The sequence below is a fragment of the Mustela nivalis genome (genome assembly GCF_964662115.1).
Source record: "Mustela nivalis genome assembly, chromosome: 10".
Taxonomy (NCBI): Eukaryota; Metazoa; Chordata; class Mammalia; order Carnivora; family Mustelidae; genus Mustela; species Mustela nivalis.
This window is the reverse complement of record NC_139029.1, coordinates 42,397,991-42,411,121: the sequence shown is the minus strand read 5'-3', so window position 1 is coordinate 42,411,121 and position 13,131 is coordinate 42,397,991. Positions and strand designations below refer to the sequence as shown.

The 13,131-nt window shown below is 43.7% G+C and overlaps 1 protein-coding gene across 3 annotated transcripts in view; it reads left to right on the top strand.

Moving 5' to 3' along the window:
* The window catches only part of USP24 (ubiquitin specific peptidase 24), a 138,280-nt gene that overhangs the window by 70,586 nt on the left and 54,563 nt on the right, over positions 1-13,131 (top strand). For all 3 annotated transcript variants that reach the window (XM_082688546.1, XM_082688545.1, XM_082688544.1), the window contains exons 25-32: positions 307-373; positions 491-601; positions 1,443-1,541; positions 1,634-1,807; positions 6,322-6,407; positions 6,561-6,654; positions 7,898-8,053; positions 11,194-11,291. In XM_082688546.1, the coding sequence (XP_082544672.1) occupies positions 307-373; positions 491-601; positions 1,443-1,541; positions 1,634-1,807; positions 6,322-6,407; positions 6,561-6,654; positions 7,898-8,053; positions 11,194-11,291 (885 nt within the window). The remainder of the gene's footprint in view (positions 1-306; positions 374-490; positions 602-1,442; positions 1,542-1,633; positions 1,808-6,321; positions 6,408-6,560; positions 6,655-7,897; positions 8,054-11,193; positions 11,292-13,131) is intronic.

Sequence of the window (13,131 nt, the reverse complement as noted above, 5' to 3'; positions counted from 1 at the left end):
TTTGTTCTTGGGGATTGACGGACAAATAGACCTGGAAACCCAGGTCCTCTCTTTACAGAACAGCTGTTTACAAAGAGAGGAGAAGACAGGAGAGGAGAGATGCTGTCCTCCCTGACTCTATGGGTGTGTCCCAGCTGTGAGCTGGTTGAGCCACCGCTCCCCCCACCTTGGGTGCAGGAGAAGTTTAGTCTCTGCAGATTTCAGCCTTAGACCAGTGAGTGCTAACTGTTTGGGTTTGAGTGAAGCAGACCGGAATCAAGCAATTCTTTTCATATATGTTCCAAAAAAATTTTTTTTAATCCATAGATCCACTAAACTTGTAATAATTGAGAGATTGCTGCTTCTGGCCGAACGCTACGTGATCACTATAGAGGTAAGCCTGTCTTTTTAAAGCCACTTTATCATTGTATCGTTAAATTTGTGTTAAGTGTGTGTTTCTAAGATATTTCAGTGACGCACTACGTCTGACTTGTTTGACTTCTTTTTCAAGGATTTTTACTCTGTTCCACGAACTATTCTACCTCATGGGGCCTCGTTTCATGGACATCTTTTAACTCTCAATGTTACGTATGAGTCTACCAAAGATACCTTCACTGTAGAGGTAGGTTTGCGCTGATCCTGGGGGCCATTCTCGGATCGTCTTGTTACTTTCTCGAGAGCAGTATGGACTGGGATAGCTGCATGAGCTACAAGCCTTTTGGTCAACAAATTCAGACTAAACACCTGCAGTGAAAGGGAAATGATGGGGTAGAAGGCATATAAGTAGGCATGTGATACAGTATCGGGTGGTAATGGGTGTTACAAGGAGTAAGAATGGTAGAGAGTGGTGCATGTATGTAAAGTGTCTTAAAAAGATGGGCAGGGGGGCGCCTGGGTGGATCAGTTGGTTAAGCAACTGCCTTGGGCTCAGGTCATAATCCTGGAGTCTCAGGATCAAGTCCCACATCGGGCTCCCTGCTCGGCAAGGAATCTGCTTCTCCCTCTGACCTCTCTCCTCTCATGCTCTTTTTCCCATCCTTTCTCTCTCTCAAATAAATAAAATCTTCAAAAAAAAAAAAAAAATGGGCAGGGAAGTTCTCTCTGAGATGGTGACATTTGAGCAAAGATGGAATGAAGTGACAGCAAGTTGTTTCTGGGGAAGAACATTCCAAGTGAAGGGAGCTGTAGGGACAGAGGCCCTGCAGTGGGACTTGGGTGGCTCATTCGGTGACAGGCAGGATAGCTGGTGGTGGATCGTGCAGAGAACAGGAGAGCGTGGAGACTCCGCAGCAGGACTTGAGATTTGATTTCACGAAATGGCAAGGGCAGAAGTGGGAAGGTGGACATTGAATTACTATGAAAGGGGAGAGTTGTCTGTGGGGTCTCTTCCATGTTCCTGGCTTCTGGAACAGTGGCCGGCACCCATTTCCTCCTCACAAGCGGTGTTTGATCTGATTGTGCAGGCCCACAGTAATGAGACCATAGGGAGCGTGCGGTGGAAAATAGCCAAGCAGTTGTGCTCGCCTGTGGACAACATACAGATATTTACCAACGACAGTCTGGTAGGTCTGCACCAGCCATCTGGCCCTTCGGCCTGACAGCCATACCTTCATCCTCCTTTCCCTCCCGCTAATTAAGAAACCACTTTTTGCAGCTGACGGTGAATAAAGATCAAAAGCTCCTCCACCAGCTGGGCTTTTCTGATGAACAGATCCTCACGGTGAAGACATCAGGCAGTGGGACCCCATCCGGGAGCTCGGCGGACTCCTCGACCAGCTCCAGCAGCAGCGGCAGCGGGGTCTTCAGCTCCTCGTACGCCATGGAGCAGGTACGGGGGTGGCGGGGGGCATCCATGGGCAGGTCAGGTTGGTCATCTTCATACTTGGGCCTGTGGCCCACATAGGCTCGGTGGGCTGAGTCCTTTTCTGTTGGACAAGTCCTGACTGATGAGGTTCCTCCAAAGGGAACAGCAAGTGTAGACAGAGAGCTCAGAGGATGGAGCCAGGGAGCTTCTTTGCGTAGAGATCGAGGGTGGAGAGGACCTGGCAGGGCAGACGACAGAGTAGCCAGAGAGGAAGGGGAGAGCTGAGCGAGTCCTGCAGATCCTCGACTCTGCCTTCAAAATGCATCTCGAATCTAGCTACTCTTGTCTGCCTCCATGGCTTCCACATGGGTCCAGGCAGTTGTCATGCCTCACCTGAAGGATTTCAGCCATGTTGGCCTGCTCTCCCAGCTCTGCCCCAACACCGCTTCAGTGTCTCCTCTGTGCAGCACCCAGCAGCCTGGGCTCTGCTTGAACAGCAGACACGTGTTGCTCCAGTGCTCCAGGGCATCATCTCCCACAGAGCAGGAGGCAGAGTCTGCTGGGCCCTATAGGTCTCATCTCCTGGGACTTCTCTGAGATCACCTCCCCCGACCCCCCCCCCCAACCCGCCACTGCCCCAGCTGTACTGGCCTCCATGGTCCTTGTATTTAGTAAGGTCTTTACACTTGCACTTCCCTGTGTCTGGAATATTCTTCCCCAGTATCCTGGTGGTCCTCTCTCACGTTCTTCAGCTCTCACTTGGATGTTGCCTTCTCAGTGAGCCTTCTTTGGCAATCCTGTTTGCATTTTTAACACCATCCCTGCACTTCGTATCTCCCTTCCTGATTTACTTTAACATAGTGTATGTTTTATCTTATTTAATGTCTCTCTCTCCCTGGTGAGATACACTTAAATGCCGTGAGAGCTGCCTTCTGTCTGTTTTGCTCATTGTTGTATCCCCAGCCCCGAAAAGAGTGCTTAGCACATGGTAAGTACTCAGTATTTGCCCAGTGATTCCATGAATCCGCCATTTACTTGATACCCTTTGTGGGTCAGGACAGAGCTTGGTACCAGAGTACAGAAGATGGGCCTGGTTCTGCTTCTTCACTTTTTCAGTCTAGAAAGTAAGATCACACCAGACATCATGTAAAGATACTTAAACAGCACGTGAGGTTTTTTTCCATAGTTATATGTATTGCTTTAATTCTAAATAGAAGATTTTTGTATACTGTCATTTTTTTCTAACTTGGCATAAACTTACTTTAGATCTCAAGAACTTCTTAGGGCTAGTATTAGTGTAATGGGTTGTTTCTTTTCTTTTCTTTTCTTTTCTTTTCTTTTTTTTTTTTTAAGTGGCTACACTTATGTAATAGGAAGAATTTAAGAAAGCTCCCACTCAGAGTAGTAGTATAACAGTTAATCACAGCAGAAACAATGTACAAGCATGCCTTTCACTCATTGCATTTTGCACATGGTATGTTTTTTATAAATCGAACTTGGTGTCAACTCTGTACCAACCAAGTCCACTGGTACCATTTTCTCAACAGAATTTGCTGACTTTGTGTGTCTGTGTCACATTTTGGTACTTCTCACAGTATTTTAAACTTTACATTCTTATATTTGTCATATATAAGTCATGTCATGATGATCTATGGTCAGTGATCCGTGGTGTTACTATTGTAATTATTTTGGGGCACCACAAACTGTGCCCATGTAAGACAGCAAACTTCATAGATGTTGTGTGTGTTCTGACTGCTCCACAACTAGCTGTTCCCACATCTCTCTCCCTCTCCTTGGGCCCTTTATTCCCTGAGACAAACAGTATTGAAATGAGGCCAATTAATAACCCTCTAATGGCCTCTGAGCATTCAAGTGGGAGGAACAGCTCTACGTCTCACTTTAAATCAAAAGCTAGAAATGATTAAGCTTAGAAAGGCAGGTCAGAAGCAGAGTTAGGCCAAAAGTGAAGCCTCTTGCACCAAACACCTAGCCAGGCAGCACAGCAGTATGCCTGTGAAAGCAAAGGACAAGTTCCTGCAGGAAACTGAGAGCGCTGCTCCAGGGAACACACGGATGATAAGAAAGTGGAACAGCCTTACTGCTGACGTGGAGGAAGTGTGAGCGGCCGGGATAGAAGAGCAAACCAGCCATCACATTCCCTTAAGGCAAGCCTGACCTGGAGCAAGGCCCGAGCCCTTCTCCATTCTGTAAAGGCTGAGGGAGGTGAGGAAGCTGCAGAAGGAAGGCTGGAAGCAGCAGAGGTGGGTTCGTGAGGTTTAGGGAAAGAAGCCGCCTCCATAACGTAGAAGGACAAGGTGAAGCAACCAGTGCCCGTGTAGACGCCGCAGCAGGTGATCCAGAAGCTCCGGCTCATATCATTCGTGAAGGTGGATGCGCTGAACAACAGATGTTCAGTGTAGACGGAGCAGCCTTCTGTCGGGGAAGATGCCGTGTGAGACGTCCACAGCTGCAGAGAAGTCAGCACCTGGCCTCAAAGCCTCAAAGGCCGGGCTGACTTGCATGGGAGAGGCTCATGCAGCTCGTGACTTTATGTTAAAACCAGTGTTCATTTGCCATTCATAAAGCCCCAGGACCCTCAAGAATTTTGCTAAATCTATACTTTAGTGTTCTGTAAACAGAACAACAAAGCCTAGATGACAGCATACTTATTTACAAGATGGTTTACTGAGTATTTTAAGCCCCCTGTTGAGACCTCCTCAGAAAAAAAGATTCCTTTCAAAATATTCCTGCTCACTGACAGTAGTACATCTGGTCACCCAAGAGCCCTGAGGGAGACGGACGAGGTAAGTGTTCGAATCCCTCTGACACAGCATCTGTTCTGCAGCCCATGGATCACGGAGTCATTCCAGCCTTCTGATTAAGGAATTCGGTTCATAAGACTATCACTGCCATAGTGATTCCTCTGCTGGCTCTGGGCAAAGTGAAATAAAAACCTTCCAGAAAGGATTCACCATCCTACAACATCCGTGATTCATGAGAAGAGGTCAGGATAGCATCATGAGCAGGAGTTTGGAAGAAGTTGGTTCCAGCCCTCATGGGTGACTCTGAGGGGTCAGGACGTCAGGGAGGAAGTGACTGCAGATGGGGCGGAAGGAGCAAGAGAGCGGGAAGCGGAGGCTGAAGGTGGGACTGCGCGGCCGCCCTCTCAGGGTAAAACTTGAGGGTGAGCTGTTGCTTCTTACAGATGAACAAAGAAGGTGGTTTCCTGGGAGGGAATCTATTCCTGGTGAAGATGTCATGAAGGTGGTTGAAATGATACCAGAGGATTCACAGTATCACAGAAACTTGGTTCATGTAGCAGCAGCAGGGTCTCATAGAATTGACTCCAATTTTAAAAGAAGTTCTGTGGGTAAAATGCTATCAAACAGCATCGCGTGCTACAGAGAAATCATTCTTGGAAGGAAGAGTCAGTCGATATAGCCAGCTTCTTGGTGGTCTAATTCTAAGGAACTGCCGCAGCCACCCGCATCCATGGGCAGCCATCACCACCGAGAAGCTCCTCCCCCAGCAGAAAGATCACAACTTGCTGAAAGCTCCCATGATGGGTAGCACTCTTTAGCAATAAAGTCCTTTTTAATTAAGACATATACATTGTTTTAGACACGATGCTACTGTACACTTAATAGACTGTAGCATAAACTTAATATGCACTGAGAAACCAAAAAAAATTCATTTGACTCTTGCAATATTTGCTTTCTCACCGTGGTCTGGTTGTGAATCTGTGATATCTGCAGTACACCTGTACATAGTAGCATCTTCAAGCTTAACATTTCTAAATCGTCTCCTGTTTATCGGAAATTTATTTTAAAATGTTCCCTTATATGTGACAATCTACAGTGACATCCAGTTTCTTATCTTTAAAATCTTTTTTTTTTTAAGATTTATTTATTTATTTACAGACAGAGATCACAAGTAGGCAGAGAGGCAGACAGAGAGAGAGGAGGAAGCAGGCTCCCTGCTGAGCAGAGAGCCCAATGTGGGGCTCGATCCCAGGACCCTGGAATCATGACCTGAGCCGAAAGCAGAGGCTTTAACCCACTGAGCCACCCAGGCGCCCCCAGTTTCTTATCTTTATAACCAGAAAAAAAAAACCCATACTTTAGTCACATGTAAGCTGCTTCTACCTATTGTCTGGAGTGTGTATATCCATGTACTACTTTCATTTTGCTTTTCAATCAGTCATTGCCTTGTTTGCTCCTGACGAGCTCTGATCAGCTTTCAGTGGAGTCTGCTGTCCATTCTATTAATTGTACCTGCCCATCATTTTACTTCTCTTCCACTGCCTGCCTTTTGGCACCTTAACCCCTCACCAGCAGGTGGTTGGGGAGAGCCCAGGTAACAGTCTCTAGAAGGTTGTGGTCCCGCCAGTCTCTGTTCCTCAGGTGAGCACACTGCTCCCCTCAAGCTTTGTTGCAGCCACTCTTTCAGAACTTGTAATTTTATTGTTGGCATATTTGATGAGAAAAAGAGAAAATGTTTTTGTCAGTTTGTATTTACAGTTTGCTTTTTTCCCTCAGGAGAAATCACTCCCTGGTGTTGTGATGGCACTCGTATGTAATGTGTTTGACATGCTTTACCAGCTTGCCAATCTGGAGGAGCCAAGGTAAATATAAACATGTATGAGGTTTGAAAGAGAGAAAGTTATTAAGGTTAGGGAACTAAGTACATTTTGACTTGACTTTACATTTGTCGGGAACAAATGACTTTGGTTTTGAAACTGGCTAATGTTGAAAAATTTGTATTTGCAAAATTTCAGGATAACTCTACGAGTACGAAAGCTGCTGCTCTTGATACCCACTGACCCAGCCATTCAGGAAGCCCTGGATCAACTTGATTCCTTGGGAAGAAAGGTATGAGTGTCCTCGACTTCAGGGACCTGGAAATTTTAATGTCACAAGTCAGTAAAAATACAACTTGAAATCACTTTCAGGCCATATGGTACCCCGTAACAGCTCTTCTTTAAAAAAATACTTTTGGGGCACCTGGGTGGCTCAGTGGGTTAAGCCGCTGCCTTCGGATCAGGTCATGATCTCAGGGTCCTGGGATCGAGTCTGCATTGGGCTCTCTGCTCAGCAGGGAACCTGCTTCCTCCTCTCTCTCTCTCTGCCTGCCTCTCTACCTACTTGTGATCTCTCTGTCAAATAAATAAATAAAATCTTTAAAAAAAAAATTCTCTTCCCCACTGTTTAAAAAAAAAAATACTTTTGTTGTAAATGGAAATCAGAACTTCATGTAGACTTCTAAAAGACCTAGAGTCAGTAATGACATCAAATTTTAGAATTGGAAGAGCCTTTAATATCATGTACATCCACGTTCTTCTTTTTCTGGATTAAGATACTGAAGCCCAGAGAGATTAAGTGTCTTGTCCAGGATCAGACTGTAGTCCTGATTCAGTGGAGACATTTTTCTTCTGTCATGACAGTTCTCCGAATGTGATTGTTGCCTGTGTTTGAGTTGCTTCCTTAATTATATTATCATTTAATTTTTTTCCACAGTTGATATTTAAAGTTCATCTCAATTTCTAGAATGTTCTTCCTCAAAAATTTTATTATATGTATTAAAATTATATTCTGCCTATAATGTTTAATTATGATCTCAGAATAAATTCACGTAGAACAGAGTTGTTAGCACTATGGTACGAACTTGTTTCAGTGGTTGAAGTTTCTTCAGCTCATAGTGTTGTCATACACAGCTTAGGTATTTGCAGGGAGAAGAAAAAAATGAATGTAACCGCAAAAACGTATCACTAGTGCTAGCTAAAAACATGTTCAGACCTTCTACAAGTTAATAATTTTATTATCAGTACTTAGTAGTAGAGATTTTTAAAATACAGAAACAAATAAAAACGACCTTGGTAGTATTACCTAGAAGACACTCTCAGATGAGTTCCTGTAGGGTTGGGATGTGTGATGGAATTCAATCTTTTGTTAGTGATTATCAAGTGATGTGTCCTTGAGGTTAATTTGTAGGAAATCACTTTGGTGCAATTATATTAAAAAGGAAGAGAAGGTTAGAGTGCACACTGAGGTATGTTTCTCTTTAACTTGTGCTTTTAACACATACATCCTTTGTTTTCATTCTCTAAAACCTCAGAAGACATTACTGTCTGAAACGAGTTCTCAGTCCTCAAAGTCTCCATCCCTGGTCTCCAAGCAGCAGCATCAGCCAAGCGCCAGCTCGATTTTGGAAAGTCTGTTTCGGTCCTTTGCTCCAGGAATGTCTACCTTCAGAGTGCTCTACAACTTGGAAGTAAGAAGTCTCTTTTTTTTTTTCCCCCCCTGTTTCATCCGAGCTATTTTTGTTTGCACATCCATGTTTTAGATGTCAGAGATAAGTATTTTTATTGGATGATCTGTGAAAAAATTAGTTTTGGAAAAAAAAATAAAAAACAGAACATAAACTGAACCATCTTGGGTTTTTCTGGGCTCAGAAAAGGCTCAGTTTTTTGTTTTTTGTTTTTTTCCACTTTATTCCTATGCGCACTGCTACACTCGCAAACCCACTTGTAAATTAATAATGAGGAAGCCTTATGTAATAAAATATGCCATTCTCTTCCTCTGGAAGTTTAGCGAGTCTGTCTAATACAGTTGTTATCCTCAGCCTTCTTGTTATTGAATGCATCCTAACTTTTAAAAATGATTGTAATTGGTTTTCATAAATGAAGCTGTGAGGAGTTTGTCAGAAAATAGATTAACTTTATCATTTCAAGGTTTAAAAAAAAAAGTTTTGGAAGAATTTAAGCAAAAGAATGTTTTTATTACCCTCTTTCCAAAAAGTGGCTTTAAACTAGTAGATTTAGTTCAATAAACATTTACTGTTTAGTGTCTGCAAGTCATTGTGGTAGTTAAAGGAGTACAGTTGAAAAGACAGGGTATCTGCTCCATGATGTTGAGTAAGATCTAAGAGAGGCTACATACCTCTGAGTCGTAAGAGCAGAGTGGTAATGGGTGATGGGGGAGAGTGAGCAAGTAGAAACACTCCAGTCTTGGAGGGTTGAAGAGGTTGGACCTTCTTGCCATTTTAGGTCTGGAGGAAATAAAGCCCTAAGTGATTTTGCTTTGCCCCAAGTTTTATTTCATCTCGCGGTCTAATTTAGTATGTAAATATATTCATTCATTTTTCTGCATCACTTGTTGCTCTTGTGGTCAAGCTGTGCTCTTTCATATTGGCCTTAAAGTAATCATTCTTGGGAAGAAATGTGTTGGACTCAAAAGGAGAAAATATTTAGCAAATGTTTTTAAAAGATAGCTTGTCTTTATTTAATGTGGGCATTGAAAAATACATGTATATGATATTTTAAGACAGAAAATCGCCCAGAAATTTTTGGCCAGTTTAAGCTTATAAATTTTGCAATACTTGCCAGATTTGTCATTTGGTTTTGAATGGTTGTCTTAAACAAAGTTAAGGTGTAAACCTTAACACCCACATTTGAGAGCACCCAGAAGAGCAGAGTGGTCCAACCATGAGTTGCTTGTCATTAACTACCTGGATTGCATTATCTTAAAGCCAAAGGCCAATAGTAGTAAAATACCTCCAGCACAATTTCAGGACTTTTGATTAAGTGGGAGTTCCTTTGAGAGGTTGTTTGTGTTTGGGGGTGGGGGGAGTATGGGTTGTGTTTTGTTGCTTTTTTTTTTTTTTTTGCTTTAGATAACACAAAACATTTGGAAAACTGAACACTTTCAAAAGCACTCATTTTGGGGCACCTGGGTGGCTTAGTCAATTAAGTGTCCGACTCAGTTTAGGCTCAGATCCTCATCTCAGGGGTGTGAGATGGAGCCCCACATTGGGCTCTGTGCTCAGTGTCTGCTTGAGAGTCTCTCTCCCTCTGCCCTTCCTGCTCATGATCTCTCTCTCTCTCTCTTTTTTTCTTAAGTAAATCTTTAGAAAAAAAATTTTTTTTAAAGCACTTCTTTTTATGAACCCTGAACGGTTAATTTCTTTGCATTTTAGTCTTCAAGTTGCATTTGCCTACTAGGAAGCTTTAAAGTGGTTGTTCCAGATGCTTATTCTTTTGAAGAAATCTTCCACTTTCACTAAATTGCTGTCCATTAAAAATGGGGAGTACATGTACGTGGCTGTCAATTCACAGGAAGGGTTAGAAAAGCAGAGGGCTCCCTTCCTCCCACGCTGTGCTGATAATCTGAGGCTGACAAGCCTGTTTCCCAAAGAGTACTTTAGGAAGAAAAAGATCTATGCACATAAAACCCATGGATTCATAGAAACATTTGCCAGAATAGAAAAGGATCTTGAGTGTATCTTTTTTTTTTTTTTAAGATTTTATTTATTTATTTGACAGACAGAGATTACAAGTAGGCAGAGAGGCAGGGAGGAGGAAGCAGGCTTCCTGCTGAGCAGAGAGCCTGATATGGGACTTGATCCCAGGACCCTGAGATCATGACCTGAGCCAAAGGCAAAGGCTTAACCCACTGAGCCACCCAGGCACCCCTGAGTGTATGTTTGTATGTTTTTAAAACCTTGGAAAAATTGAGGCAGTGGGTTCCTTTTCTTTTCCTTAATTTTTAAATCATAACAACCAAGTAAGCAGTTGATTGCTAAGTACTTAATAAGTATTTACTAAGTATCTCATAAGTTATCTGCCATACCAGAATTTTCAGTTTTTTCCTTTAGGTATGTATGTCAGTGCCATAACAGGGGCAGAGATTTAGGAGGGAGGTACATCTGGGTTCGAGGTCAGTTAGCCTTTGGGTCTCAGTCTTACAAAGTAAAATACATACTGCATGTAAGAACTTCCTTTTATGCCTACTGTGTTGTATGTGGTCAGTAAATAGTAGGAGTTTCAGAATCATTATTGGCTCATCTAGCTTTTTTTTTTTTTTTTTTTTTTGAAGATTTTATTTATTTGACGTGCACAAGCAGGGTCCAGGGCCACAGGAGAGGGACAAGCAGACTCCCCTCTGAGCAGAGAACCCAGCAACGGAGCTGCATCCCAGGACCCAGAGATCATGACCTGAGCTGAAGGCAGATGCTTCGCTAACTGAGCCACCCAGGCGCCTCTCAGCTAGCATTTTTAAGGAATGGGCTATTTTACAGAAAACTTAACCTACTTTTTCAAAAATATGTCTAACATACCACATCATCTTATCTAAGCCTGAGACATCCAGCTTTGCTAGTCTCCTAAAAAAAAGCATACAAGCTTTCTACAACAAAACAGATTTTTCTTGCTAACTAAATAGAAGTTGGAAAACACGATTAGTTCAATTGTGAAGTGTCAGCCTCCTCCTCCTGGGGGCGGGCAGGGAAATAATATGCAGCACTTACTGATACTCAGACTGGAGTTATTGGGTTGTTTTACTTAGCGAGGGAGTCATTTCTGCTGAAAATGACTATCTATTTGAGCTATCTAATTGTGTCTCTCTGTTTTCAAGGTTCTAAGCTCCAAACTCATGCCAACAGCTGACGATGACATGGCAAGAAACTGTGCAAAATCCTTCTGCGAGAACTTCCTCAAAGCAGGAGGATTGAGGTTAGAGTTTCACTGTAATGTCACAAGAATTGCAAAGAATGAATAAAGTTATTGTGAATAATTTCTCCTGCCGGTCCTTGGTGATTCCTGTAAGGTGTTGTGTGAAGTGTCGTGAGAGTTAGAAGAAGGAATGGTGTTTCAGTCTCTAGAACACTAAAATTCATTTTACGAGTTTTGGTTATTTGAGGAACTGGCGGAAGCACATCTCCTTCCCTGCGGTAGTGGGAGAAATTGCTGAGGAGAGGAGAGGAAGCAGATCTGTTTCCGCCGATCCCGCATCAGTCTGACAGCGGGCAAATTGATTCCCGGTAATGGTTTTGTAAGGCCTTATTAGTGCTGGCAATGCAGAGATAACTTTGATCTCATTCCTGCCCCTTAGAGCCTCATGGTTTAACAAAGAATAATAAACCATTACTACAAGTATCAAAACAGGCTCATAAAAAGTGCTTTGGGTAGGAGGCGGGCAGGGGTGATGGAAGAGTGCACTTAAAATGGTGACATTTTCATGAGATAATAAGATTAGGAGATGACGCTTGAGCTGGGAATTGAGAAAAGAGCAGGGGCAGTGTTTCGTGGGGAAAGGGCACAATAAGCCAGAGGGGGTGGGATGAGTAAAAGCCCCTGGTGTGGCCTATCTTGGGAGCCATCATTACCTGGGAGGCTAGAGCAAAGGATGAAGGAGAGAAGTATGTAGGAAGGGTCACCTTGAGGAATTTCAACATTCGTGTATAGACCATGGGAAAAAGGAGGCTTCAAAGCCAGGAGTTGCTTGGCACAATCACTTTGGCTGCCGTGGAGACGATGAATAAAAAAAGTGGGAGAGAAGAAGGCAGGGAGAGCCATGCAGTGGCATTGAGAAGAGTGTCAGTGGTGAATGTTGGGCAGCAGTACCCGAGATTCATAACGTAACGTAGGCAAGTCTTTTTATGACTAGAAATAGGGGAGCAAATGTATCAACAACCCTGTAATTCCTTGCATAGGAGAGGGAGGGAACGGTAAACATTCACTCCACATTGGAGGGGGACGGAAGACATGGGACATGGAGAGAGATGAACGCAGTTGAGGCACATGAAGTGAGGAGCAGAGAGTGGTGTCAGAGACGTGGGACACAGGGCAGGGGTGACGGTGACTAGAAGAGGAGAACAGCTGAGGGGAAAGATTGCTTTTCTGTTTTGCTTTTACCTTAGGGAAGTCTAGGTAGTCTTTGCAGCTGCCTAAAAGAAAGATCAAAGGAAAAGGGATAGTCGTAGGGCCAAGTTCTCCTGCCCTGGAAAGAAGCAGGCCTGCATTTCCTCGGGCAAGGAAGGAGGGAAGGCTGGAGGACAGTTGCAGGAATTCCCGTGGGAGGCCTGGCGGGAAGAGGCTGGGCCAAGACCCGAAGAGATAAAGGGAGCGTGGCTGAAAGAAGCCCCAAGCGGGTGGAAGGCCTTCTGCCCGGAGCTTGATTTCATTTTCAGAATCGCAGAGGTATTCTCAGTGAAAACTCATTTCCGATACTCCCAATCACAGAGCTCTGGAATAAAGCCATCTTACTGCTGGCTTAGTGTCAGTTAATCTGCATGCCAGGCAGTGTTCTGAGCACTAAGAACAGAGCAGCGAACAGATCAGAAAGAACTCCACATGCTTGTGAAGCGTACTGTGTGGAGGGGAGAGAAGCAGTAAAGAGGTAAAGGTAAAAGCATATGCCAGCAGGTGATATAGAGAAAAATAAGACAAGGGAGTGGACAGCGTGGTGATTTTCAGTAGGGTGATCAGGGAAAGTTTCACTGATGGGGTGACATTTTTACAAAGACCTGAAGGAGGTGAGGAAGGGAGACTTGGGGATCCCTGGGGGAAAGCC